Consider the following 27,504-nt stretch of genomic DNA (forward strand, 5'->3'; position numbering starts at 1 on the left):
GAATAAAGAAAAAATAAAAAAATGTTTACCTTGCATTTAGTAAACATGGAGGTTTGGAAAGGGGGTCCTCAGGAATAGAGTTGACCATGTGGGTGCCTGATTGTATTGCTTTTTCATAAATATCTGATAGTGTTGACACATTTTGACTTACCGCAAAATAAGAATAAATATTGTTTAAAATTCACTGCTTTTCGTTTTAAAGATGTTTTACATTCTACTCCTTCATCTAGAATATGTACGATACATTTTACATGATTTTTCATGGTTTTTGTCAAATTCAAATGTTATTCTCTTGTTTTGGGACAACTGGTTTTGTGGGTACTGGGCTGACATATAATCATATAAATTATGAACATACATGTTCAAACAACAGAAATGTTACACTTGTGCAAAAGACTCAAAGATAAGAAACCGTGATTATTTTAAACAGGAAATAGCACTGCTCTTTGTGGGACATGCTTTTGCTGTCGTCTCAACAATCAGTGTTCTTTTTTTGTTGTGATAATGTAATGGAATGTTGATTTGCGTATTTACTCTGTTTAATACGGTAAAATAGGCTCACTGAGAGGTACAGACCTGGGATCAGATTTACCCTCTTCAGCCTGCCCTGTAGTAGAACAGGCCAGCTGGTTTTTTGACTGGTTCCAGATCAGCGCTCGTCGACAGTATTTACGGGACTGCAGTTGAATGTTACGCTAACGTCACAAGACCCGCTGAAATTCAAAGTTGGAGGAGGAGATTGAAAGCAGAAAACAACAAGAAGGTTGTTTCTTGTTTGAACGTCAGTTAGCGTTGACCTGTTTAGTACAGACTGTAGATTCATTCAGACATATTTTCAGGTAAGGAAACAGACGACTTGCTTATCATATACATGCTGCGCTGCTTACTGTGTTAACGCGGACACTGTTCCTGCTAAAGTTAGCATTTCGCTCCTAGCTAGGCTAAAGTTATGCTGTTCAGTTTAAGTTAAATTAGCTTGAAATACGCTAGTCAAAGTTCACAGTGTTGCTAGCATTAGCTTGCTAATGTATCTTTAGCTGGTTGTCAAGTGACAGGTTGTCAATACTCGATGTTAAAAAAAGAAGTAGTAAGAAGTAACACAGGGTTTTTATGTGTTGCCAGTGTTAACACGATCACACGATTTAGCTGACTAGCGAGCCCTTTCTTTTTATGAATATGCGATTTCATTTTTAAAATGATCTGGGCTGTTACTGAAGCGCTGGGCGTTGTCATGTTTTACTTGGTACAAGGCAGAAGCTTTTTAATCCAGTATTAGAGTTTCTGCTGTCTGCCAAATGCCTAGCTACCCTTTGCTAGCTGTTTGTGCCAAATATGTTCCTTCCATTCATAGCCCATGATAATTTTATCTGGTTGTTTACCAGGAAACAGGTGTTATGAGACAGTCACTGCGATGGAAAATGCCATTGCTTCACCGTTGTTTGCACTAATGCTGTTGTGCATGACATGTTTTAGTTTAATATCAGCTGCCATCTTACATTAACCTGTAATGTCACTGTGTTTGTGGCTCAGTATGGAAGCTGGCGAGGAAAATAGTGGAAATATCCACCTGAAGAGACCGAGAGCACCTCTGTCAGATTCTGAAGATAATGTCCTCTCACCATCAGGTTAGTGTGTGCATGTGTTGTGAGAATGTCCATGTTTACAGGTATATCTTCAGTATGTCTGCATTTTCACAGCGGCCTTTGCAGTAATGTACTTTCGTGCTTTTGCATCTTTCTGTCTGATGTCTCAGAGGTAAACGATGGCCAGAAGCGGCGGCGCCTGGGGGCAGCTGGTCAGGAGAACCGTAGTCCTAAACCTTCCTCCTCTGGACGCATAGCTGAGCTAGAGACAAAGCCAGACACACCAATGGTTCCCTCCGTCCGATCCCGAGTCCAGCAACTTACCCAGAGAAGAGAAGGTAACCCCTGCAGACTAATTTGTTCTCCCAAGTGTAGATTCAATATTAAAAACACCTTTGTATAATGCAACATAACTAACTACTGTTCACACACCAAAGCTTCAGAAATAACTGTATTGTTTCATCAACACCTTCCCAAAAAAACTGATTCAACAAAGACTTGAAGGTTGTATGGCTGTTGCATTAAACTGTACTAGTTTGGACACGATAAACTGATAATTGAGTGTATATGTGTACATATTTAGACACATGAGAGTATTACAGTTTATGCTGGTAGAATTTATGATACCACTGAAGGTAGTGGTATGTCATGGCAGCCAAGGTCAACATTCAAACTGGATTATCTCCTTGCGAGATGAGAACGATTGCCAAGGAGTTGAGCAATCTGTGTGGCGCTGTTGTGACAGTGATGTCAGATAAATACTTCAGTTTGTGTTTGTTGTTTTAGGAGCAGCTCCTCTGGCCCAGCGGTGCCTGTCTGATCCCGGGGCTCACAGCCCATCCGTCATCATCCACGAAAAGGGCTTTAGAGAGCATCTCCTTAGTAAGGATGCATATAAACACACACATTCAAAAAACTCTGAGAATAAATGTCACTTGGCACTGCTGAATACAGTTTTAGATTCAGTTCAGCACATTACATAGAGGGACGAAATTGTACAAAACAGAAAGAATGAATGATGCACACATTCAGTAGGAGGGACGAAGACATTTAGACTATGCATAAGGTGGAAACACCAAAACAGATACAAAAGTAGGTCCAAAGTACAAACATGTAGTGCAATAATTGATAGAAGTCAATACAATAAACTAAAGAAGGCATAGACTAAAATGGTGTTTGGTTCTCAGCTCAGACCTGACAGTGACCAGACTCAAATATGTGACATGACTTTAACTAAATCAGTGCTGTGGTTGGCAAGGTATTAAAAGTCTGTTACAAAAGATGGTTTAAAAAAAACTTTACGTTTTCAAAAAAGAGATAACTAGTTTTTTTTTGTGTGCTGCTCTAGGTTTACGTGTATATCTACTGAATGTATATTTTTATAGTAATAATTTTATATGAATTCTATATATGTATAATTTTGCCATACGTGATTTGTAGCTAAAAATAAAAAATGGCAAAGATGCAGTATCACCATTCTGACCCAAAAACCACAGAATTTCATAAACCTCAAAATGTCACAAATTAAAACTACAGTGAGGCCATTGACTAATTTCTAGAGAGAATCACTGCACTGGACAAGACTACCCTTTCTTGTTGCCCTGAAAAGTGCCCGGCAGGTAGCGCTTCCTGTAGTGTTCAAGGCCACCACGTGAAATGTTTATGTTCAGGTTATACTGTGGATGCTCTAGATTATTAGAGGCATGCATGGAGTTAAATCTGCCAAACCTCCAGCATGCATATTGGAGCAATGTCAGATTGGAATTAGGAATTAATTAAATACCTACTGCTGTAAGAGAACATCATTAGGAAATGTTCAATTTAAATTTGGCTCAGTTTATATTTATGTTTGAAAATTAATCTCTATAAATGTTTTCCCTCCAGGTGAGGGAGAATTTAATCAGCGAATGGAGCGGTTTAAAGTGCCAGTCTTCCAGGCTAGCCCCGCTCCCACACAGAGCCCAGCCGACCCCTGCCCTCGGACCTGCTCCAACTTTGTATCTGGCATTCAGCAGAAACTCCAGGACAGTACAACACCCAGCTCCAAGCAGGCTTCTCGCATGCGTGATGTAGGTTCAGAAGCTTTTACTACTGAAATGCATTAGTAGTACCTACATTACTGAGATCAGCACCAACATCAACACCTCTTAAGTTCTTGTAGTGAGATGGTCAATGAACTGAAAACCCCAGTGATATAAATGATTTACACAAAGTTGAAATATCTGAGTGTTCATCATGAGTTCAGCAATGTCTTTAAAATGATTGAAATCATTCTAAACTGAAGCTTATAGCAGCTGCAGTAGCCTTAATTATATGCATTTAAGAATTACTGAATTAATTAACTGATTTCTATTACTTTCTTTGTGTCTGACATCTGACATGGTTTCACTGATCAGGAACGGAAGCAGGAGTTAAGCCTGTTGCAACCAATCAGTGAGAATGCCTGGCTGAAAAGGAGCAGCTCTGATCCTTCGTTGACTGAGGTGGGTTTGTGATCATTCAAACACTCAAGAATGATTTAGTCTTCAGTAATGTCTTGTGACAATGTGGTTGATTTGGCTCAAAACTCTACAGATAGACCAGAACAATCTCATGCATTTCTCGATTGTTATCATAATTTCTCTGATGCTAATACAAATGGCTATGGCTATAGGGTTTGAATAGCAGGCAATTTTGTTCTTCGACAACTCCTATTTTAACAAGTTTGCGGATGTATTTTTTGTGTTTTTTAAGGAATTATACCAGTTTGTTTGAGACTGTTTTATACACAAGCATGTAATATTAGCAGGGAAGGACTCCTCCTGGCCCCTCAGCTCCTGACTGGGTTCCTATGTCTAGAAGGGTAGTTCATTGGCCTCCCACACAGCCCTGGGATGTGAGTCTGTGACCAAATACAACTCTCTGGCCACTTTTGTGCTTTGACACATAGGCAATGCTGGAGCCAATAGAATGGGCAGTATTGGTTTCTGGCAGGGATAAGAATTGAATTTGGTAACGCAATAAAGAAAATATCAGCATCCAAGCATACTACTTTGTTGGCAGAATAACCCATTCACATGGCTCCAGTGTTTGTCTCTTCGAGGAAGGAAGTTTACTCTTGAAATGGTGCACATACAAATGTCTGGTGTGGTTTTGGGGATATTGGCTGTTCACAGAAAGGATTACCTTTTCACTTCTCACGTCATGAACAGCAGCAAATGGTAACAGCCTCACTTGAGTTCTCATAGGGGTGATGACAAGGTGACAAACTATTTCACAGAGATGAGTGTAAAAATTTAAATTATATCAGTACCTGTGATGTACTGTACATAGAGTAACCTTGGAGAGGTTTGTAAATATGTGACTAATCAGCATGACACACCTTGTCATTAATTGCTCTTCTCTACTCATCACAATGGCTGTTTTGTATATTTTGGCTTTCGGGGTTTGAATACACTATTTGCTTGTTTGCTATAGCTCCTGACACTGTTTCTGTGGATGTTGGGCAAATGGCTTACATTAAGATCATAACTGCCAGTTGCAGTATTTTCTATTCTTTTAGTGCATTGATAAACACCATATAAAGCTCTTATCTTTGTTTTCTGCTGCTGATATTTTTGCACTCAGCAGGCTGATGGTGATGCTGAGATGAAAGATGGCAGCTTCACTGAAGCACTTGCGTCAGGCGCAGAGAGGCATTCTTCAGATGGCACAGGTGAGACTTTTGACTTTCCCCCATCCTGTCCTCATTAATGAACACATTTGGTTTCTGTAGTTTAAAGAGTTAATTCAGCACATTGCAGGAGACAGACTGTAGCAGCAGAAGTAGTATTCTATCAGTAGAACTGATCTGCAAGGCCAGTATTGTGTCCCCATCAATATTTGTTTTCCTAATCCAGACTCTGCATCTGTAACAGTATTTATCTTAGTTTTCTTTATAAACTTGTGTTTTTACTCTGAAGATGTTAAATAACTTTTGGAACCTTCTCTATAATAGATCGATATGAATACTAAGTATAATATTCTCAAGTGTATCAAGTACGAAGCATAGGTAGCCTAGTGTTAAGATGTGAGACTACTTTTCCAACAGGTAAAAGGGCACCCTGTGACTCTGAAACTCCAACAGGATCTGTACAGTTTGAAGACTCTAATGAAGGGCAGCTGGTAGTGGAAAGGAAGGTGCAAAGTACTCTACAGGGTGGAGAAGTCAGGGAGGAGATGGAGCACAAGGCTTCCATTGGAAATGAAGAGGACCAGCTAAGGTCCCAACAATTACAGAGCCCGACTGTATTGAAGTTGTCTTTTAGCAAGGATCAGAGTTTCTCCAGAGCATCTTTTAGTGAGGATCCCAATGTGTCAGAGTTGCCTACAGGTGATGAGCAGAGCTTGCTAGGCGCGGTCTCCAAACTAACTGAACAGGGTGCATCTGAGATGTCTTCATTTGAAGAAGTTGAAGAAATTGGTGGTTATCAACACAGTGAAGAGGAGATTGAGCCTTCAACAGATGAGGAGTTAAAGTTCTGGAGATATCCTCAAGACAAGTTGTGCATTGAGGAAGAGTCTAAAATGGCTGAGCAGGAGGAATATATTTGTGATAAAGAGGAGGAAGGGCAGTTGGAATCATCCAGAGTGGAAAACGAGAAGGGAGGCAGTGTTGCAGATGATAGTGAAGATTCTGACATCCGGGATGGTGAATGTTATTTGGCTAATGTCTCTGCTGAGATTGCTGGCTCCTTTGAAATGCAGGAAGATGAGAAACCTAGACCTGAGGAGGATGAATTGGAGCAAGACAGCTGTTTAGATGACTCTGTGAAAGACCAGTCGACTTCAAACAAAGACCAAGGCAACGTACAGTCTTGTGAAGGATGTTATGAGGGAGCACTCAAAGGAGATATGCATATTTTTACAATAAAACAAGACCAGAAAGACACTGAATCAAGTAATCATAGGGATGATATATGTCAACAGTCGAAGGAGGTCCAGACAGTCAGTATAAAAGAAGAGGACATGGATCTAGAGTCAGACGGAAGAGGTCCAAATAGCATAGCGAAGAAAACACAGGTATCTCCTTTCACAAATGTAGCTCAGGCTCTGAAAGATGACTATACAGAGCTTGAAACAAATATGGAAGATGTAGCTAAACTTAAAGTAGAGACTCTGGCTAAATCAACAGACAGCGATGGAAGTGATGGTGATCAGTGTTTAACACAAGTCCAGGTATCAGATCACCTTCTGGAGATTAAGGAAATGGAGCAAGCTGCAGTAGATGGAAGGCAGGGTGTTGTAGATAGGCTGACAAAAGACACTCAAAAGTCCGAGGGAGGAGAGAGCTCAAAGAAAGTCACCTTTATCCTCGAGCCTGAGCTAATCAATGACTCCACCCTGTCTGAGACCAATACCTCCATGGAATCCAGGGCAGACACAAGTGTGTCAGGTGAGAACAGTAAGAAGACGTCGGTGTGAGCACCTGGGCCACCTGTGGACACATTAGGAGACGGGGAACATATGGGTGAAGTCAATTATTTGTCAGACAGAGATCACTGGTTCATCAGTAAACTGTGTCTGTGAGCTACATGTTTTCTAAATCACATGGTGGCAAGAGGAAAACAAAAACTGCACTTGGGGAAATGAATGTGATAAAAGATGGATCTATCTGTTGTGGGTTTTCTTCATTTTAACATTTATTCATGAGTTTTCTGTGACTTCACCAGCCATCCATCTATTGTTTAAATTGTTGTTTTTATTTGTGAATGTGTCTTCCCTCAGCTGAACTAAGCTCTCACGATGAGACCAACACCGCTGAAATCATCGACCAGATGTTTGAGGAAGTGCTGGAATATGCCGGAAGGATGCAGGGAGAGAGGGTGGAAGATGAAGACACTGAGGACCATGACAGTGGTATTGGCGTTTGCCCTGGAGACAAAGATAAGATGGACATGGAGTCTGAGAAGGAGAAAAGTGAAGAAGAGCGGGAGGCCAAAGAAGAGTGTGATGAGAGCATGAAGCCTGAAAGCAACGGAGATGAGCTGCTGACTTTTCCTCCAAGTGGCATCCTGTCTCCCCTCAGCAAGTCTGTAGAGGCTGTGGTTACTCCTCTGGTAAGATTAGTTCATAACTTTGAGCTGTTTGTACATAAGTTCAATTATGGAGCTGTCTAGATTAAGTGGGAAAGCTTATAAATTCAGATCCTCTATGGATTTATTTAATGTTCTTCATCCCACCAATAGCGACTGGCGGTGAGCCAGGAGTCCAATCCTCCATCACTGCTCCTGACTCCAGAAGAGACCTCCACCCCTCCTGCTGAAACTGCACCTCTGTATAGGTAATCACAGCTGCAGCTTGTGTTTAGAGTAACCTCCTATCAAAGTGTCAGTCTTAAATCATCAGCGTTGTCTTTTGTAACACTCATTAAGGAAGTTACAGGCCCAGTGATATATACTGTTTAGCGTTTTCACACTGGTGTCATAGCCATAAAAGAACACTAAAGCTGTGATAGAGGCAAATCAAATGTTGGACCAGCAGACACATAGGCCAAACTAAAGCTTTGATTTTAAATCACTGTATAGATTTAGATATGATAAATAGGATTTTGGTTGCCATAAGTGTTTTTCTGTTATATAAAGGCTGCTTTATATTTCAATCATCAAATTGTATGAACATGTTGGATTGTACTGTTATCTTCAAATCATTTTTATTTTAAATAAAATATATTTTAAATATAGGAGCTTCAAAGACTGTTATTGTAATAATAATAATAATAATAATTCTAAGTGGGCATATGTTATGTGGGTATATTGTTAACATATCTGTGTAGTTGAATGGTACTCTCACATGTCTGTAAATTGTACTCTCATTGACAGTATTGATGCCTACCGCACACAAAGACAGATTAAGCCGCCCACAATTCAGAGTGTCACTCCTGGGGTTCAAAGACGAGCTCCTGTGAAGTCCCAACCTCAACCCTCTGTCAACACCAAGGAGAAAATCACGGTGTGCAGCACTGTTTTCAACTCTTTTTCAACTGAAGAAGGCTAACCCATTATATCAGCAACATTTATCTTTCTAGAGAAATATAGTTGATTGTTGAGTCTCATCCCCAGGTCATCAAATACTGACAGTTTGAGCTGGCGTTGGACGCGAGGCACCAACCCAAAGCGCCAGCATGAAACTCAACAATTAACTATAATTCTCTCGAAAGTTACCTTTGGTGTTTTAACTGTTCTCATTCCAACTCACTCCAATTGCTTGGATTGAATTAAATTGAGTACTAAAACTGAATAACCCGTAATATTGCATATCGTCTTGTGTTTTTCCCAGGCTCTTAATGAAGAAGCAGGGAAGCTGCAGACCATCATCAACCAGACTCTGCAGGCTCTGAGCTGCTGCACTGATGAGGAGCACGGACGAGGCTCACTGGAGGAGGCTGAAGCTGAGAAACTTCTGCTGGTCTCCTGTATGTACACATCAAGATCTTTGGTTTAATTGTCCCATCTTTGTGTACCATTGATAGGAAGCCATGTTTACACTGTATTGTCTTGCCTCAACAGCAATTGCATTCTTTTGATACGTTTTACATTTAACATACAGTTGATAAAATAGTAAAAGTAACAGAATGACAACGGTATTAAAAAAAATAATAATAATAATAATAATAAAATCATACATTTGTACATTTAGTTCATCTGAAATATATTACATTCATCTTGTTCTAAAGCTTGAATAATTGCGCTCAAAGAAGTAAGTAGTTTAGTTGTTTTGTTTTGTCTTGTTTTCCTCTCTGTGATGTTATTATTCTTGTGAAATACTTTTCCTTGTCAGGTGAGAAACGCATGGCCCTGCTGGCAGAAGTTGCCAGGCTGAGGCAGGAGAGAAACTCTGAGTCAGGAGAGGCAGCAGGAGAGGACAGGGACAATGTTTCCCAGCAGCCCTGCAGAGGGACTGTCGCCATCACAAACATCCAGCTGCCTCTCAAGGTTGAATTTGTCTGCTCCTCACACAACCGATCAGGTAGCACAGCATTTTAACATTACTGATGTAGTATGACTTCAATAAAAAACTATTTCAAAATTCAGTTCATTTACACAAATGTAGTGGTTGACATCCACTTTGAAAAGACTGAATTGTCTATGTACTTGTTTAAGGTCGTCCAAGTCACTACTTCTTCATCCTGATCCGCTATGGGCCCTGCAACATCGTGGCCACCCAACTGGCCACAGCTGCTGATGCTCAGAATGGAGACACCATCTCCTTCCCTACTTCTGTCACTCTGTAAGCTGCACTTCATTAAGTGGTTCAGGTTACTTTGTTTGACAAGTCATGTGCTCTGCTTCTAGCTCAAATTTGCTGCATTTACATTTTTCTTTCTTTGTTTTTCTAATTTGACATTGGTGTTTTTTTATCTGCACATGAAATCAATTTTTTTAAAGCTTCAGTCAGTGATGAACATCACTGGATACATCAAATGTGTTTCTTGATTTCCAATTTATATTTTATCAACACATTTGTAAATGAATGGTTGCATTGAGACAACCTTAACCAATTTGTTTCCCAACAAGAAAACATCACTCCTTACACAATGACTAAAACACTAACACCAGGTAGATATGATGCAATATGTATCACTGCGTTTTGTAAAGTCGCTTATATATTTTATTTTACTTTTGCATAAACAAAAATTTCATCGCAACAAAAAACTGGCACCTCTTTACCATATGGTATTAGAAATAGAAATGAATCAGAAATGCTGCAAGATAAGTAACTACAATAAAATAAATGCATTACAGCACAAACATGTACACACTGACGATACATGCATGTGTAGGAAAGATACAGTAGGTAGGACAGTGATAGTCGACCCTGTCTTCTTCATCATCAAGCTTTTGTCCACATCAGGTCTTATGTCCTCTCCTATAATAAACCTTGAACACAATCTTTTTCACAAACATTACTCATTGTTAAATGATCACGATGAGTCTTTTTGACACTTAAATCTTTTTGCATTGTCACTGTATCAGTATCAGTGTGATCATATCAGTGGTATATAGATTAATGCATTGCTTGCTTTGTCTCCTTGATATGTCAGGAAGGATATACGCTCATCCTTTGAAATCGATGTGGAAGTCTACAGCCTGGTAAGACAAAACATTTGACATTTTGAAGTCGTTCTTGGTAATGTATTGAAGGTCTAATTCATCTCAGTCAGTTGCTAATTCTATTATAAATGGGCTCAGTGGCTTTATGATGGCACCACCTGATACCCACTGCAGGGCCTAATGGTACTGTAGGTCAAAACATCACGAATACTTGGTTTCCATAGGAATACTCTTTGTTTGACTGCGTATTAGTCGTATTATGACTGCCATTCTAGTTGTAAAAACAAATTTGATTTGTGGCCATCCTGTACGAGAGAGAGCTGCCCAGCTGTTCTTTTACTAACAGGAGCTTGGCTACTTTCTTGCTCAGTTTGTTTCATAATTTCTTCTTTTTTCAGTTATAGAAAGTTGTGAATACACAGTACAGTTAGATCTAATGTGGATTTTTTTAATGTGCCTGTTTTTGTGCTTTCTAGTCCCACACTTCAGGTAGTAACTGCAGCACGGACCGGACCACCACTAAGTCACGGGTAAGTTGGTGAGCCAAATAATGAGCCGTGTGTGTATATATCAGTTACGGTCTGATTCATTCATGGTGCTTTTGCATATTCAGGTCACACCGAGAAAGCTCCTGAATACTATCACAGTGAGTATCCAGATTTTGTTTCATGCCCAGCTATTACAGTGTGTTTTTTTCACCTCACAGAATAATTTCCCTAAACTTTCTTTGTTTTCAACAGAGATCCAGTCACAGTCTGACATGTAAGTTGAGTTGTATATTGGTCAGTGTTTGTTATAGTACAAGGAAGCTTAATTTATTTTGACTGTTTGACTCAAATCAACAACAAATCCAGAATGGTACCTATTAAATGTTTTGTATACAAAAGCTGATAAACTTCATTTACCCAATAAACTATGAGTGGCCATAATGGTCATGTACATTACTGCTGACCAGTTCATGTTCATTATGAGTTTTCAATCTGTGCTTCTCTGTCCTTCAGCCGCTCCTCCAGCTGTCAACACTCGTCGCTCCAGTAACTTTTGTTTGGTGGGTTCCCATAAGATCACCTTGGCCTCACTGGGACACAGCAAGTTCCCTCTGGATAAGGTAATGATCTGTCATGGTATTGTCTTTAGAAATTAGAGCCTAATCCACGCCTGTCTTACTCAGACCAGAGTATTGTGTCTACTGATGAAAAGTGTTCTGAACATTGTTGGTCAGTTGAATAGTTTAAAAGGTTAGAGACTAACCAACCAATAGAATCTACGAGCCTGGCATCAATTCTCAAATGCACATTTGTCTGAAACCTCTCAGTTCATTTTTTATTTTCTAAGGGGCATTATCAACAGCAAAAATGACTTTGGACACAATTAGATAGACCTACAACCAATCCAGCAACAAACCTTGTGACGTAACGCTGAGTTAACTAAAGAAAAAAAAAATTGGAAAAAGATGAGCTATGCACCGCAAAGCACGTCAAATGTAAGCTTGATAGTTCCAACTGATTTGTACTTTCAGGAAGCTTTTTCCTTTTGTTGTAATAATTCATAGAATGAAACATTCAGGAAAGGAAGAGCATGTCCACTGTCACCAGGTTTTGCACCTCTCTGTGCATTTGCTTTTTTTACTTTCAGCACCAATCAACCACAGAAGACACCGCTATACATCCCTTTGTTCTTTTTTATTATTCTGTCAAAAGCTTCAACACATGGGTGGGCTCACTGGTGATGTAACATGTCTGCCCCTCCCTTTCTGCCTCCCTCCCCCCTCTCTCTCCTGCTTCCTCCACTCAGATGAAACTTGATGGCAAAATCAGGAGGCTGCTGGGAGATGAATTTCAGGAAAAGGTTTCACTCTTTTCACAACACTGTCAGCCTTTCACCTCTCACTGCTAACCTAACCTCTGACTCATGATTTCAGTCTTCCAAATTAATTGATGGATGTTTGTGGTAAATGAAGTTCCTTGTATTTTTTTCAAGCTCTTTTTTTTAATGTGTTTTCAAAAACCACAGATGATTTACATCATGTTGCAATACTTTGACTGTGAAATGACATAGTGCTTAAGAGCAAAATGAAAAAAAAAAATCCTCTTAGTTGTCAGTGAAATTCATCACCAATTACTTTGGTAACCAATTAATCTGTTTGAGTAATTATCTATGAAAACAGAAGTCAAAACTCTGATTCCAGCTTCTTCAATGTGAATATTTTCTGGTTTCTTTTCCTCCTCTATGGTAGTTATGTTTAGGTTGTGGACAAAACAACATTTGAGGACGTCATCTTGGGCTGTGGAAAAAACTGATTGAGTTTTTTCACCATAGGCCAAACAACTATTTGATTAATCGAGAAAATAATGGGCAGATTAATCCACAATGAAAATAATTGTTAGCTGCAGCGCTAGTTATTATATTTTTCTGCTATATTCTTGCATCATTTATTTTGAGTTACATGCTGTCATGAGATTACTGGGAGGAAAATGACGGCATAGAAAGTACACTTCTAATCAAGTCAGTGTGTCATTTCACCCATTAAGTTTTCTCTCTGTAGAAGGTCTATGTGTGTGTGTGTCTGTGTGTGTGTCTGTGTGCTAACTTCTTGAAATGTACAAGAGGAATTTCACTCCAACATGCAGTACACACATTGCTGATACCTACTCGTAATGACTCTAATGGGTATAAATGCAATCTCTTAAAAGTCACTTCTGAGCACATCTGGTCACAGTTTGATCAGGAAAGTTGAATTTTTCTTTACAAAAATGGATGAAGAGCTTGTTGGAATGAAATTCTTCAAATATTGTTTTTTTGTTTCTTTACACGTCCTTGACTTAGTACTTGTTTTTACAGTGTGTCCTCTCCCTCTTCCTCCCTGATTGCAGGTGCCTTTTCTATCTCCTCTAGAGGGCAACATCTACCTGCGACTGGACAGTGAAAGTCACTCAAATGTACAGCACCAAGGCTTCCTGGTCAGTGATGTGACGGTTTTTTTTTATCTTTTCCACGACTCTCTGGCTACATTCCATATCTATATTAACAAGCAATTTAGTATCATACTCTGCTACTTAAACGTAAAAAAAATGAGAATTCAGTTTTGTTGTAATTGTTTTAGCAAGAATCTGTATCTTAAACACACTGAGAAGAGGCAGATTCACACCCAAGTGGGAATGTAGCTCCTGTTTTTGCTAAATCCGAAGTATAACAGACTTCCAATAATCAAAACAGACGTTTTTTTTAAATGTTAAAAAAACAGCCTAAAGATTTGCTGCAGTAAATTCACTCTTACTCTTGTTCCCAGACAATGTTTGAGTTGATCAGTGGATATGGGGTGTGGCATCGCCGATACTTTGTTCTGGAGGAATGTAACATGTACTACTGGAACCATCCCAATGACAAAGAAACTAAGGTATGAATAGACCAACAGACTGACCGGCAGACAAAGTCGCTGTGTCACTTCATTGATTTAAATTCTGTTTTCTGTTTAAACCTCCCAGCAGGCAGAGGGCAGCATTTCTCTGTCCAGTTCCCTCAGTCAGTCTGTCAGGCCTGTGAAGAGGGACTCCTGTGCTCGACCTTTCACCTTTGAGCTGGTGAGCAACATCACACAGCAGCAGAAGGATGACAGCCAGGAAGCCTTGTCCAAGTAAGATTGCATCTAAACTCAAACACCCTGGAAAATGTGGTAGTGGATAGTAAATACACTACATTTCTTTTCGGTTTAGTTGAGTGCTTCAATACAGATCTTTGTTTCTTGTGTCCTTGGATTATAATCAACCCATTTTCCACTGTTCCTTTTAAAAGGCTAAGTTCACCAAAAAAAAATTCAGTCATTATCTACTCACCCTCATGTTAATGGAAAGTCAGGTGAAGTTTATAGTCCACAAAACATTTCTGGAGCTTCACAGCAAAACAGAGGTGCTGCATTCTCAAAAACAACTGCAGCAGATGAGGACTTGTTTTAAAATGTAAATAAACAGCTGGAAAAACAACATCAAATGGCTCCATGCAGCTCATCCAGCATAATCCAAATATCTGTAAGCCCTGAGATCCCAAATTGATCTGAAAAGACAATATTTACACCCTTGCGAACAGTCGAGCTTGTGCACCAACCTCAGCCGGGGGGCGCGCTAATGCATTTAGCTCGGCAGCGACAGTCAAGATTTCAGCTTGAAAAAGGGTGTAAATAATTTAACAAGTACACATCAACTTCAGTTGTTAAGGAGACTGCTGCTCACTGTTTTTCTGTGAAGCTCTAGAAATATTTTGTGGACTACATAACTTAACTGAACTTCCTCAGCATGGGGCTGAGTAGATTCTGAATTGTTATTTGAGGGTGAACTGTTCCTTCAAGGCTCAAAGTCTATGACTGCTTTTGATCATTTTTGAGGTTGCACATTTTGACCAATATAATGCTTAATTTGTTCTGAAAACCTGTTTAAGTATAACTGTCACTTTTGTTTACAGTAAGAATGAAGCATGTTGCTCTTCTAGGTGCAGCTCACTAGTGATGTCACGGAGGGTGTTTTACTTTTGACAGCTGATGGGAAACGCCTTCTGTGACATCAGTGATTTGGATGTGTCCCCAAATGTATTTTTGAAACAGAGAAGTCACCATTAGGAAAAAGACATAGCCTTTACACTCTTTTCAAGTGCCTTTTACATCGTGTGCCAATGGATGTGGTCTTAATTTTGAAGAACAAGTAGAAAAAACAATAGTCCTCATCTGTGAATTTACACAGTTTACAGTAGCACCTATTACAGACAAGTCTGCATCATTGACTGTTAAAATGGTGGACAGAATGACTGTGCCTCCATAGCTTTCTGACGAGCCAGAATGAAACTCAAAGTGGGTGGTTCTGGCTTTCACCATCGCCTTCGATAGTTAAACAAACCCACCTAGCTGGAGGCTACTGAGCTAGCTAAGGCTTACAAGCTATCTTTGTTCACACACATAAAGATAGGCAAATTTTGCTTACATTATTCTTGTGATTTTGTCCACTTGTTTATTCGCCCCATACAGACAAAATATCTAACTGTACATTAGCCCCAAAATGACGAGTAACAACCGGCACCAAGGGTGTGTGTGTCTGTGTTTGTGTTCAGTTTAACATTAGTTCTGACCAGAGTTAGCACTTACCAGATACTCTGTTTGATTCTGTTATCCTTCAGTGTGTTTTCTTTTCCCCATCTCTTCTGTGCATTCACGAAGTAAAGTACATTTCCTTTCCATTCAGCAGTCAAATATGAGAGAATTACAGTACATTACCGTGGATTTTTTGCACTTGCACAGCTGGTTGCTGTGGACAGGCTGAGAAGCAAGAGTGAAGATAAATCCACTTTTATCCCAAAAGTTGAAAAAACAAACTGTGCTCCTCTCGACTGCTGGTGTTTTCCTCCAGAAGCTCCAGGCTCTGCTTGCAGCTGTCTTCTCCAGAGATCACCAACTCTAACTGCTGTCTGCCAGTTAATATTAACAGGGTCGCTCGTTAATCCAAAACACAGACGTCTGTCCCTCCGCTACGGTCTGTTACTCCAAGTAACTGCACAGAAAACTATTTTATTTGTCTGATATTTACATTAAAATGTATCCAAAAGACATAAACATCACACAGCAGAGAGATGAAGATCAGCGCCTGGAATTAGCTCTGGTGAAGCCGAGCAGACGGCTCAAGGCTAGCTGTCACTCAAAGCAGACATGCCCCTAAATACACATAACTTTAAGCCTTGATATATTTTAAAGGAGTGGGTTATGTAAATATTCAGCCCCCGTACTGGTGTCATGAGCAGGAGACTGAAATTTTGTACAGGCTGTAAACATGTTTATTTCTGCTGTAAAGTTGGATATTTAACACGGGCTCTTATGGGGATTAACTCACTTTTGGAGCCAGCCTCCAGTGGCCAAACAAGGATTTGCAGTTTTTGGTACTCATGCATCTGCCTCATTTTTAAGCCCCGGAGGTTGCCACTTGGTCTGGTTTCTCTAACAGTTCTTACAATGCTCATGGGTTCACAGTACACAAACTGATGGATGTTGTTCTTGTGCAGGTGCTGGTTTTCAGCTGACACCAAACAGGAAAGGTTGGACTGGATGGAGAAACTCAACCAAGTTCTTTTGGACTTTCACACATGGAGCCGAACATCAAAAAGTGAGCAGTTGGATACATCCAGCAGTGGCAACCTGAGGGAGAGCATACTGTAACTCCATCACTGACATCATTTAGACATTCTTTATCTCAGTTAAAAGCTGATATGTACCTGCCAAATTATAAACATTTGGCAAAGCAAAACCTTCTGTATCTCATCTTGATTTATCTTTGGGAGATGTCTATTTGATTTCCATACTATTGTTTGTTTCTTTTAATCTGAATCCAATCATTACTATTGGTTTTCACTTTTATTTGCTAAGTTGCAGTTGCCATTTGAATATTTTTAGTTTGTCTTTATCCTGGTTTTGTGGAAATCAGGTTTTATTTTGACTTGTTTTTTTGTGGCAATCAGCTGCTTTAGCCTTTGTAGGCAAATATGATTTGGTCACCTCAGTTGCTAAGGTGACAATAATTTACACATATATTTAGATTCATATTGTATTTTTGTGTCGTTTGAACTGGAATACTGGAATGGATACATTTGTATAGAAACACTAATAAATATTGAAGGAGAAGGAAATCTTTAAGTCTACTAAACTAATCTAGGCTGAGAATATATATGAAATGGCACTGCGAGTAGTTAAAATATAGAAGGAAAGCTAGCTAGTGATGGAATGGGAGCTGTCAGTCAGAGTTGTTGCATTTGTTTGGTGAAATAATACGTTTTTCATTGTGAGCCAGGTTGATCCTTTCTAGGTGGAAGTTGGCACCTGTTTTTTTTTCTTTTGTATTTTGTATGTATCTTTTTTCAACGAAAAGAACCTACTGTCCCTCTTGGCATCACAAATCACTTCCTTCCCATGGCCTGAAGTGTTCACTCATATACATATCATACATAAACTCATATATTTACATATTTAATCTATATATGTAATACAGTGAATTAGAACTGGTGAGGCAAAGGAGGGGACTGTAGTGACGCTGCTACTATGAATGTACTCTGTTCTGTCCTGTTCTTTTCCATGTGTTTCCACCTATCAGTCTGTCACTTTGTTATAAATGTTATTCATGTGAACTCTCATTCTATGCACTTAATTGAAGGTAACGATAAAATAAATGGATTGAAACGGCTACAGAAGTGTTTAAATTGATTGACTTGACCAAGTCAGACTGATTTTGCATGCAGGTGCTCTGAGAAAAAGGCTCAAATGTTTAATTCATATTACATCATCAACATTATGTATAAGCACTTTAATATTTCACTTTTCTTTCCAGTAGAAAACATGTTAACTGATTTCTGCTGTTAGGGGTCTGACAATCAAAACAACATAAGATGTAAGTAGTGTGGGATCATGGGAGTTGTTGTCTCCTTTGTTACTACAACCACCACTGCTGATGAAAATCCCTCTGCCGTGACTCAGGCAGAAATGTTTACAGATGAGATAATTTTATTAAGTTCTTCATCCTTTGCTCTGACTCTCACAGAAGTTATATCGACAGGCAACCATATACCATATAACGCACCATTACCTTGAGCAAAGATCTCCCTAACAAATACTTTTAATGGGTTGAATTACTTCCCATCTCATCACATTCTTGTCCAGTATATACATTTACAGTCACTGGATGAACCATAGATCTGAGAGAGTCTGGCAGGAAGGCAGCTCAGGTCAGGAATGTCATACAGGAAGTGGTCTAGAATTAGACTTCCTGTTCGTTCCATAGCTCCTCTGGGTGGAGGTCCTGCTGGGTGTTACTCAGCTCAAGGTGATGACAACAACAAGGGGAGAGGTGCGCTGGGTTCTGCTTTCAGGACACACATACAGCTGTGTTGAACCGGTAACACTGGCCTTTAAAGTGAGTCTCTCTAGGTTTGTCACCTTCAACAGCTTTGACAGATACAAGGTGATGATTTAAGTTCAGTACACAAGGTCAATGCAAATGTAAGCTTAAGCATTTTTCCTCAACTGATACACAGATCTGGTAGGACTGGGCAGTTTATTGATATTATATAGTTTTGTCATATGAGACTAAATATGGTCTAAGATTACGTTTTATCGTGATATGACCCGAGTGTTTCCTGGTTTTAAAGACGTTTCAGTAAAGTGATGTCATTTTCTGAACTTACCAGATTGTTCTACTTGTTCCACTTAGTCATATATCCACATTACTGATAATGAATTATTAAAAATCTCATTGGTTAATATTTTATCAATGTACTAATAGTCATCCCTACAACATTGTCACAATATTCATATTGAGATATTTGGTCAAAAACACAGTGATATTTTATTTAATTGCCCAGTCCTAGGAAGTGCTTTATGAGGAGATTTCAAAATATTGAGATATATATCGTGTATTGCAATACAGCCTTAAAATATTGCGATATTATTTTGAGGCCATATCGCCCAGCCGTAAGATCTGTCCATTTAAAACTTATCAAAACATGAACATTTGTGTAAATGGAACCTATTTCTTGGCAATAAGATTTTATTGCGTCTTCTTATGTACAATTGAACTTTTTGGTCTACTGGTGACGCTAGAGGAAAGGTCAGCAGGTCACCATCCACAGTTAATTTCACATACAGTAGTGCAGTTCTGTGTGTGTGGGGGGGGGTTATAGATCCAGTCTTAAGCCTCCTGAACTGCTCACAGACTCATGGGGGCCGCCCCGATAATCATAAAAATATTTCATACTTACGATGTAAAATCTGGATGACTACATCTGTGCTTTCTGAACCGAACCATGGCATATTACAACATTCACATATTACAACAGTAAACGTTTTAGCCTTTGAGGCTAACATAAGTTAGCATACTACTGTTGACAGAAACTTAAAGAAAAACGAAACCCCAAAATCACTTTTCCAGCTGAAATACAATGTATGTGGGTGTTCAGTAGTGCTGTCGATTGATTCAGGTCCATATTTTGACATTTATTGCAAAGTATTTCAATTCCACACATTGTGTTATAAATATGCATAGCGACTGCCCTCTACAGGTTGAAACCTGGCTATTGCAATTGAATATTGCTATCAGCGGATCGCAGGACACAGTGTCGTCACCCAGCCAAATTGAATTGCACCAAATTCAACGCTGCGCTTCCTTGAATCCTCAGCAACAAACCTGCCAAGTGTGAAGTAGATCGGACAAACGGTTCTCCAGATATGCAAATAACATACAGACAGACAGAGATTCCTTGCTCTAGAGTTAGATGTGAGCAGTAGTTTGTGAAATATATATGCCCTAGATCAAGTGTTGAATGCACTGATGGACAGACAGTTTGAAGGTAGAAAAGTTACAACATGAGTGTCATTCATCTGGACGCTAGACTTCATCTTCAACTCTGATTTCATCCTGCTGGACAGCTGTGAACACAAATGAGATCGTCGTTAGAGCTACAGCAGAGGGAGTGACTGAGCAGCCAGACACACAGACAGGGGAAGAAACCTGACTGCAGTGAACCTCACTGTCAGTGTGACAAGACTAAAGAACAGCAGGTCAGCTGCCCTGTCCTTAGCGAAGTGGTCCCACCCTGACAGGAATACATTCTGCACAACATCCTGGTGTGTCAACCCCCTGCTCTGTTCCTTACATGGCCCTGGAGGAAGTTGTTCCTATGTGGCAAAGATACAAGAGATGATAGTGAGGAGGGTGAATAACAGAGGCAACCAGCCTGACAGAGTGAGGGTTACATAAATAGAGATTTCATCCTGCGATTTAATGCTCCTCCACAATGAAGACAATAGGGGACTGTATCAGATGTATCAGAGAGAGTGAGAAAGGGGGAACAACATGTTTGTTTTTCATGATATTAATTCTGGGATAGAGGACGGCAGACTTTCTTATCCCAGATTCATATTTTACTTCAGCTTTATTATCTAGGAAACCATGTTTAACTTTTTGGAAGGTTTGCTCAATATTTTATTATAACAATGGGTCAAATGACTGTAATGTGAAATGCGTCACTTTCCCTCAGCTCTGTTGAATATTTTAGCATCGTCCAGCTCATCAAGTGCTTGTTGCTGTCACTGACAGGCTGAGGTTGTTATTGTAAGTGTCTGGCAATATTACGGAAACGATATGGAGATAGACGTGTTAGTTAGATAATTGGATCTGTTTTAACCAGCAAACACAAGTCTTGTTCATGCTCTGAAATCTCGCAAGATGTGAGTTGTTGCAGGGCGACAACAGTGGAAACGTGAGTCAGAGTCAGAGAGAGGAGTTTGGAGTTTATGGAACTGCCAGCAAGAATTCATTTCCAAAGTCATGGCTGGCTTTTGTGTTTCTGGTTACAAAACAGATCTTATTATTTATTATTAATATTAATAATAATAAAGGTCTCTCTCTGTAGGAATCATTTCTGTGATGTTGTCAGACAGAACAGAATAACAACTGGATCGTTTCAGGAACTTTAAGTATGAATCATTTATACAGCAGAACATGTAAATATAGGGCCCAGGTTTAAAAATAGACTTCCTCTTTAACTTTCGGATGGTCTTGTTTTTTTCCCACCGAAATCATTTTCTACTCCTAACATTCAACAACCCATATCATTCACATCCTAAGAGAGCTTTCTCAAAGTCAGCTCTTCCGCAATTTTTGTTCAGATCCTGTTTGTTATTCAAAGATAGCTGACGGATCACCCACGCACAAATTTTGAAATTGCATGAGGAAATCTGAAGTGCAGCACTGAAGGACGATGGTCCCACGTTCCCTTCAGATAGTGTGTTTGTGCTGGCTCCAGCCACAGGGCCACTTGGCACGCTCCTTGCTGTGTTTTGAAGAGGTCCGGGAAGCTTGGAGGCGTAAACAGGGCAGCGAGGTCAGAGGACTTAATAAACAAACTTCCCTCAGTGGTAGTAGCTGGCGCTGGTCAAACAGCTGCAGAGGATCAGAGAGGGTCAATGACACACTCTGTTTTTGTTTCAGTGGAAAAATTCAACACATTTTGTTCAGAGTCAACAATAGAGCCACAGCGTTTACCTACCTGCTGCTGAAATAAGGTTAATGAACCACTAATGAAGTTATGAGAACAATGACTGATATCTGGCTTCAATCACCTGTAAAGTGCCTTCCAGTGAAAGAATAATATTCATGGACTCCATTAGTTCTTGGCTCCTCTTTGTCCCCTTCTTTTATGTTGGGTTGTAGGCTAATGACTTTATGCATTATACATCGTTTCTTCCTGTAACTGTGTGTATAATTGGTTTCCCTTTACGAGTCAAGGAGCCTCTCAGACCCCCAAGAGGTTTTGTTGAACGCCAGGCTCACTGTTTCCCACACCCCTCACCCCTCCTGCCACCATCTGGATTGTTTTCCTGGTCCCCTCCCTCTTTCTCCTCATGCTTTTAATGTCACGAGGGACCAAAAACAAACAAACACATAATTACTTAAAAATAACTTAACAAATAAAACAACTTTAACTTTACCTTCTGTCACTATCACGCCTTTATGGCCTCAGGTTCATTGTGTACACACAGCAGCATGTGAGGACACAGTGTGAAGAAACAACAGTGTTGACGTTATGTCAAAGACGTCTATGTCTACTGATGTTAGCATGCTAACCAGCTAACCTCGGCGATAGACAGATAGCCCCTGCAGTTTCAGCTGGGAGATTTCTGCAAACAGCAAGTCTGCTACATTTCACAAGCTCTCTTAGAATTTGTGTGATGAATGAACAAAATAAATCCCAAAATGTCAAGAAACAAAATACTTTTGCATCTACTATTATTGTTTTTAAGTCTCTCTCTTTTACCAAACTATGACAAGCTTAATAACCTCATTATAAGTCATCATAAAACACACTTCATTCAGACACATAAGTAGACTTTTGACAATCACCTCTGGTTTGGTCAAAATAAATTCTCAATTCACCATGTAAGATGTAAAAATATTCCTGCTCCACATGCCTCTTTCGTAAATCACCTCTGTACTATATACCCTGCCGTCAAACTGATCTAAGTCGGTCGGGGAGGCTGTGTCCAGTTCCAGTCTGGTGTCCAGCTGTGTTCACTGGGAGGCTGCTGAGCCCAGTTGTCCTCGGTGACTCCTTGTGATCCAAGGTCTCTGTCCAAGCAAACTCCAGAGCCACTTGCTCCACAGCTAATAATAGCTCTCTACAGCCAAGGATAGCTAGCAAAGAGCAGCAGTTGTCTGTTACCCTACAAATTGCACCTTTAAACAAGCAAAGTAAAACATGTTCAACAGTGAGCTGTAGAACTGATGCCAGGAGGATTTTGTTGGTTACGGTTGTAGCTCACAAGGTAGAGTGGTCGAAGTATCCTTGAGCAAGATACTGAACCCCAAATTGCTCCTGATGCTCCAGTTGGCATCTTGCATGGCAGCCACTGTGATCAGTGTATGAATGTGTGTGTGAATGGGTGAATGTGACAAATGTTGTAAAACGCTTTGAGCGGTCAGTAGACTGGAAAAGCGCTATAGAAAGGCTCAACTACAGTACTGTGGATAGGAGTATATTTCAGAAATGTTGCACTATTGCTTTAAAAATCTACACGTTCCCATGTAGATAAGCATAAAATGTCATTCTTGATTTTCAAAATAGCAGTTTGACAAAATAATCCCAACTCCAGGTTACTCGCTTTGTTAAGAGCTGTTAGTTGCATCACGTGAGCTTTGTGAGTTTGCACAGTTGTCATGGAGATGGATCTGTTGATGGGTAAGTGTTTTTGTCTGATGCAGACACTGTGTCTGAAAGCTCTGGAATCAGAAAGCTGAGGTAAATAATCTTTTCTAATAGTATTTATTTCATCCTCTCTACAGGCCCCTGAATGCAGCATGTCCCTATACCCTCCCTATCCCTGCCCCTTTCTCCCCTCACCCTCCCTCCTCCCCTACAGCATTATTCTCTTCCCTCTCCTCCCCCCAGCTCCCTCCCTTTCCTGCCGGCCTCTCAGCAGAGGATGTGTCTGGGAGAGAGAGTGTGTGTGAGGGAAAAGAGGAAAGCCGTCAGTAGAATGGATATGTGCCCTCTCTCCTCCACCCTTTCTTCTCCTACTTCTTCTTCTTCTTCCTCTCCTCCGTCTCATCTCTGTTTTTCTTCACCCTCCTCTGCAAGCGCTGCACCCTGGGCACCCTTAGTGCCGGCCCTAGGGGAAAAGGAGACTCGTCGGGTGGACGGGTGGCTGAAAACTGAACTTCGATGTCAGCAGGGGATCAGAAGAATGGTGGTGACAAACCAGAAGGTAACGGGACACATACTGAACACACATGCACAGACATTCACTGTTTGCCTATTGACAACAGTGCTAAAAGGCCAACACCCACTTATTCTCTATAGCTAGAGACCAACTAGAGCTGTGCATGGCTACACTGCTGCTTGTCTATGAGATAAATGAATGGACTCAGAAATTAATCATTCAGGTATTGGATTTAAAGTGATATGTTGATCTGTGAGTCAGCTCTGGCCCTTGATACTGAACATCTTCCAGTCACAAGGTCCTTTTAGTAGTTGTTCTGGAGCTTTCAACCCTGTCATATGATCTTCATCAACAGATGGTGTTTGCCGCTTGTCATGGAGCTGTAGATGTTCGAATGTCCATTTTTCATGTCTACTTTAGAAATAATACTAAATAATAATGTTAACATCCACAATTCCATGATAACTGGGAAAACTCCTTCACCTGATGGAGTTTGACGATCATGCAATATGACTGAAAGTTTCACAAAAGTTTCAGACTGAACTTTATGATGAGTTTTCTCGACTGCTGGTTCAAGGTCAAGAATTAACTTTCATTGTCAGCAATTTTGAAATACCTTCTACCCTGACAATAATGAAGAAAACTGTACATGTGGCGCTATTTATTATTTTTGGAAATCAAATATCCCAATTTAAAGGGACAGTCTAGCATTTTGGTACTGCACTACCATAAAGTTGGGAGATTTTAGAAAGACAGATTAACAAAAGAACGGTCAAAACTGGTCGAGGAGAGGCCGAGATATCCAGACTTTTATGGCGCCCACAGACACAAATCTTTAAATCACATGGATTAGATAAACTTGGGTAAAACATCAGCTACTATGTTTGTACTCGCCACAATGATGATAACACCCACTGAATCGTAGGCTATGACGGAAGTGAAGAATAAAATGGCATCAGTCATCCATCTGTGCGGCTATAGAGCGTGCAGGGCTTACCTGTTTTTGCTGGCTCACCTGGAGGTTAGCATCCTCCTGGTTCCCTCACCAAAGAGCCCTGGGCACTGTTCACCTCACTTTCAATTAAGTTTAATAACAACATTTTGGTAGTCAGACCTTCATCAGGTTTCCTTACCAGACAAACATGGTTTAAAAAATGGTTTAATGTTTTTGTAGGCCCATAGTACCGTATAGTCAGCCTACGTATTCCTACCTTCTGATTCTGGAGTGTTTTCATTCAATAACGTAAATGTATAGGTCCAGGTGTGTGTGATAGGATGTCTGTCTGCAATGTGACCTGATTGGTCCACATGGGTCTACAACCCTACTTAAGATAGTGTCCCCAACTGTCTTGTAAGATAACCTGATGAAGGTGCGAGAAACATTGTTATTAAACTTAATTGCACAGTGTGCCGGAGTTTTTTCCTGATTTTGTCGCGCCTTGGTCTCCTCCTCCTGCTGATCCACAGGTGTGTAAAAGCTGTACTCTGTTGGATTAAAGCATGCAGGAAAGCTTTTGTCCCAGGCTGTCTTCGGACACAAAAACGTGATGACTGCAATCTTTGAACCCCCCTCACAGTGCAATGTAGGACCACCATTTTGGAGCCACAGCTGAAAATATTGCCACGTTTCTTTCATGTTTCATAAAACTTTTATTTGGGAAAGCCCAAAAACATGGATCCAACTCCTCTCATAATGCAACTCAGTGGCATCTTTTGTGTTCAATGTGACTACTAAATTAACATGTAAAAACAATGTAACACACCTTCTGTGTAAAACTGGAAAGAACTTTATACATAAGCCTCTCAGGCGTCGCTCTGTTGTTGTGTTGCTACCAGACTGGCTGTAATTCTCCATCATGTTACATCATGACCAGAGAGTCTGCTGGTTTCCATACCAACCCTCAGTTACAGCAGCATTATAGTGCTTTTAATCGGTGGGTAACTGCTGTACTGTGCTCTGCGCAGTTGTGTTTTTGCCCGTCCTGCTACAGCAGCAGCTTACATGACACTTTCCTGAATGTGAGCTCTATGGTTTATTGTTTTGCAGAGTTGCTGATGATGACGTTTCAGCGCTCAGATTTAGCCTTAGTTGGAGACAGCAAAGTGTCCCATGACCTCCTCTGAGATGGAGACAGCTCTGTTCGTGTAATTGAGATGTCCAAAATTCTACCCACACACACACACTCACACACACACAACACACACACACACACACACACAGAGAGAGAGAGAGAGAGAGAGAGAGTCCTGTTTCCATCACGTTTGGGGACATTACAAAGACTTAAATTCATTTCTTGGATACTAATCCTAACTGTGATAACCAAAACCATAACCACTTCTTGCCTAACCCCTAACCTAACCTTAAACCAAGTCATCACCCTAAAATGTAATGATTTGCATTATGATGACTTGTGTTTTGTCTCCATCAGAAACTATGTAGTTAACCACTATGTAGTTAACAGATTTATGTCCACACACAATGTTTAGATGTCCACACACACAGATAGAGAGTCGTGAATGACTACACTTGCTGAGACATCTCACTGACAAAACCCGAACATTTGGTTATACATGCCTTACCTATGACACAGTCACCTAAACTTTTAACCCCAAAGTCACAGAAAGACTGCTCAATGCTGGTGAGCGAGCACAGCACATTACTCTCTGCTGAGTCACTAACCAGTGCATTATTCAATTAAGACCAATTAAGCTGTATAATTCAAATGGGAGCATTGTCATGTGACTCTGCTGGTTGCACGACAGCCTGTCTCGCTGACTAACACTCGAGGAATGATATCCTGCTCACCTGACTGCTCGACTGACAACAGAGTGTCACTTCTCTGCTATAAAAAGAACCTCTCCATTGTGGTGCAGAGAAATGTTCGACTCAGACTGTGAGGCATATCCCATTCCCTAGACATCAATACTGCTGCTGCTAAGCACGCTCAAAACTGTCTCTTTTTATGGCTGATGTGGTTGGTATCTCAACAGTGAACGGTGAAAGCATGGGAGATCTGAGATGACATTTGGGAACAATACTTGGAGCTGTAACAAAATCAGGGTGCTCTTCTCTTGAGAAACAGAATATTTTTACAAAAATGCAAGACATAACCACTCTTAACAATCCCATCTGGGAACAAACTTAATTACTGTACATTGGATTTCATTTCTCCAACATTTCTTGGAGCCAGAGCTGCTGTGGAGACAGACATAATGACACTGGTGAGAAAGTGAAACCTCATTTGGCAGATAATTGGGCCAATTCTAAGATTTCTGTCACAGGAAAGGAAAGTCAATGTTCTCTTACTCTGGTTGCACAGTTTTTAATACTGAGACTTTTAAAAGTATCTCATCCACTTGGGATCAAGACGGTCCAATTTCAATCAAACACGATATACATGATATAGGTTTTCCCTCAGAAAATTCATTAGCTGAGGTGGTAAACCACCACGATTCAGAAGTATCTGTCATGATCAGTTCAATTAATGACGCACTAAACTATAGACGTTTATAGTACCCTATAAATGTATGATGGTTTATGCTTTATTTAATAAAACTGTACAGGCATTTTTATGATGTAAGCGAGGTCGGCTTTGTTTCAGGTGAAAGTACC

The 27,504-nt window shown here is 40.2% G+C and overlaps 2 protein-coding genes across 6 annotated transcripts in view; both read left to right on the top strand.

Annotated features, from left to right (window-relative positions):
* Nucleotides 1–740: 740 nt before the first annotated feature.
* Nucleotides 741–17,862, top strand: anln2 (anillin, actin binding protein 2). Of its 5 annotated transcripts, none has more exons than XM_073471370.1 (24): nt 741–839; nt 1,531–1,625; nt 1,754–1,921; nt 2,370–2,465; nt 3,468–3,652; nt 3,980–4,066; nt 4,369–4,458; nt 5,190–5,277; nt 5,653–6,996; nt 7,329–7,660; nt 7,790–7,884; nt 8,423–8,552; nt 8,880–9,015; nt 9,381–9,569; nt 9,704–9,830; nt 10,645–10,693; nt 11,131–11,184; nt 11,268–11,300; nt 11,395–11,416; nt 11,656–11,762; nt 13,528–13,614; nt 13,944–14,051; nt 14,140–14,288; nt 16,691–17,862. In XM_073471370.1, the coding sequence occupies exons 2-24, from the start codon at nt 1,532–1,534 to the stop codon at nt 16,842–16,844; spliced, it is 3,924 nt and encodes a 1,307-aa protein (XP_073327471.1). In that variant the 5' UTR covers nt 741–839; nt 1,531; the 3' UTR covers nt 16,845–17,862. The 5 variants fall into 5 exon arrangements, with proteins under 5 accessions (XP_073327471.1, XP_073327475.1, XP_073327474.1 ...); XM_073471374.1 differs by having other exon boundaries at nt 5,689–6,996; XM_073471373.1 differs by having other exon boundaries at nt 5,193–5,277.
* A 5,836-nt stretch (nt 17,863–23,698) lies between these two features.
* The window catches only part of exoc3l1 (exocyst complex component 3-like 1), a 33,519-nt gene continuing 29,713 nt past the window's right edge, over nt 23,699–27,504 (top strand). Inside the window, exon 1 of the mRNA XM_073472769.1 lies at nt 23,699–23,936. Within this exon, the coding sequence (XP_073328870.1) occupies nt 23,894–23,936 (43 nt within the window). The 5' untranslated portion in view covers nt 23,699–23,893. The remainder of the gene's footprint in view (nt 23,937–27,504) is intronic.

This window comes from Pagrus major, chromosome 8 (genome assembly GCF_040436345.1).
Source record: "Pagrus major chromosome 8, Pma_NU_1.0".
NCBI classification, from domain to species: Eukaryota; Metazoa; Chordata; class Actinopteri; order Spariformes; family Sparidae; genus Pagrus; species Pagrus major.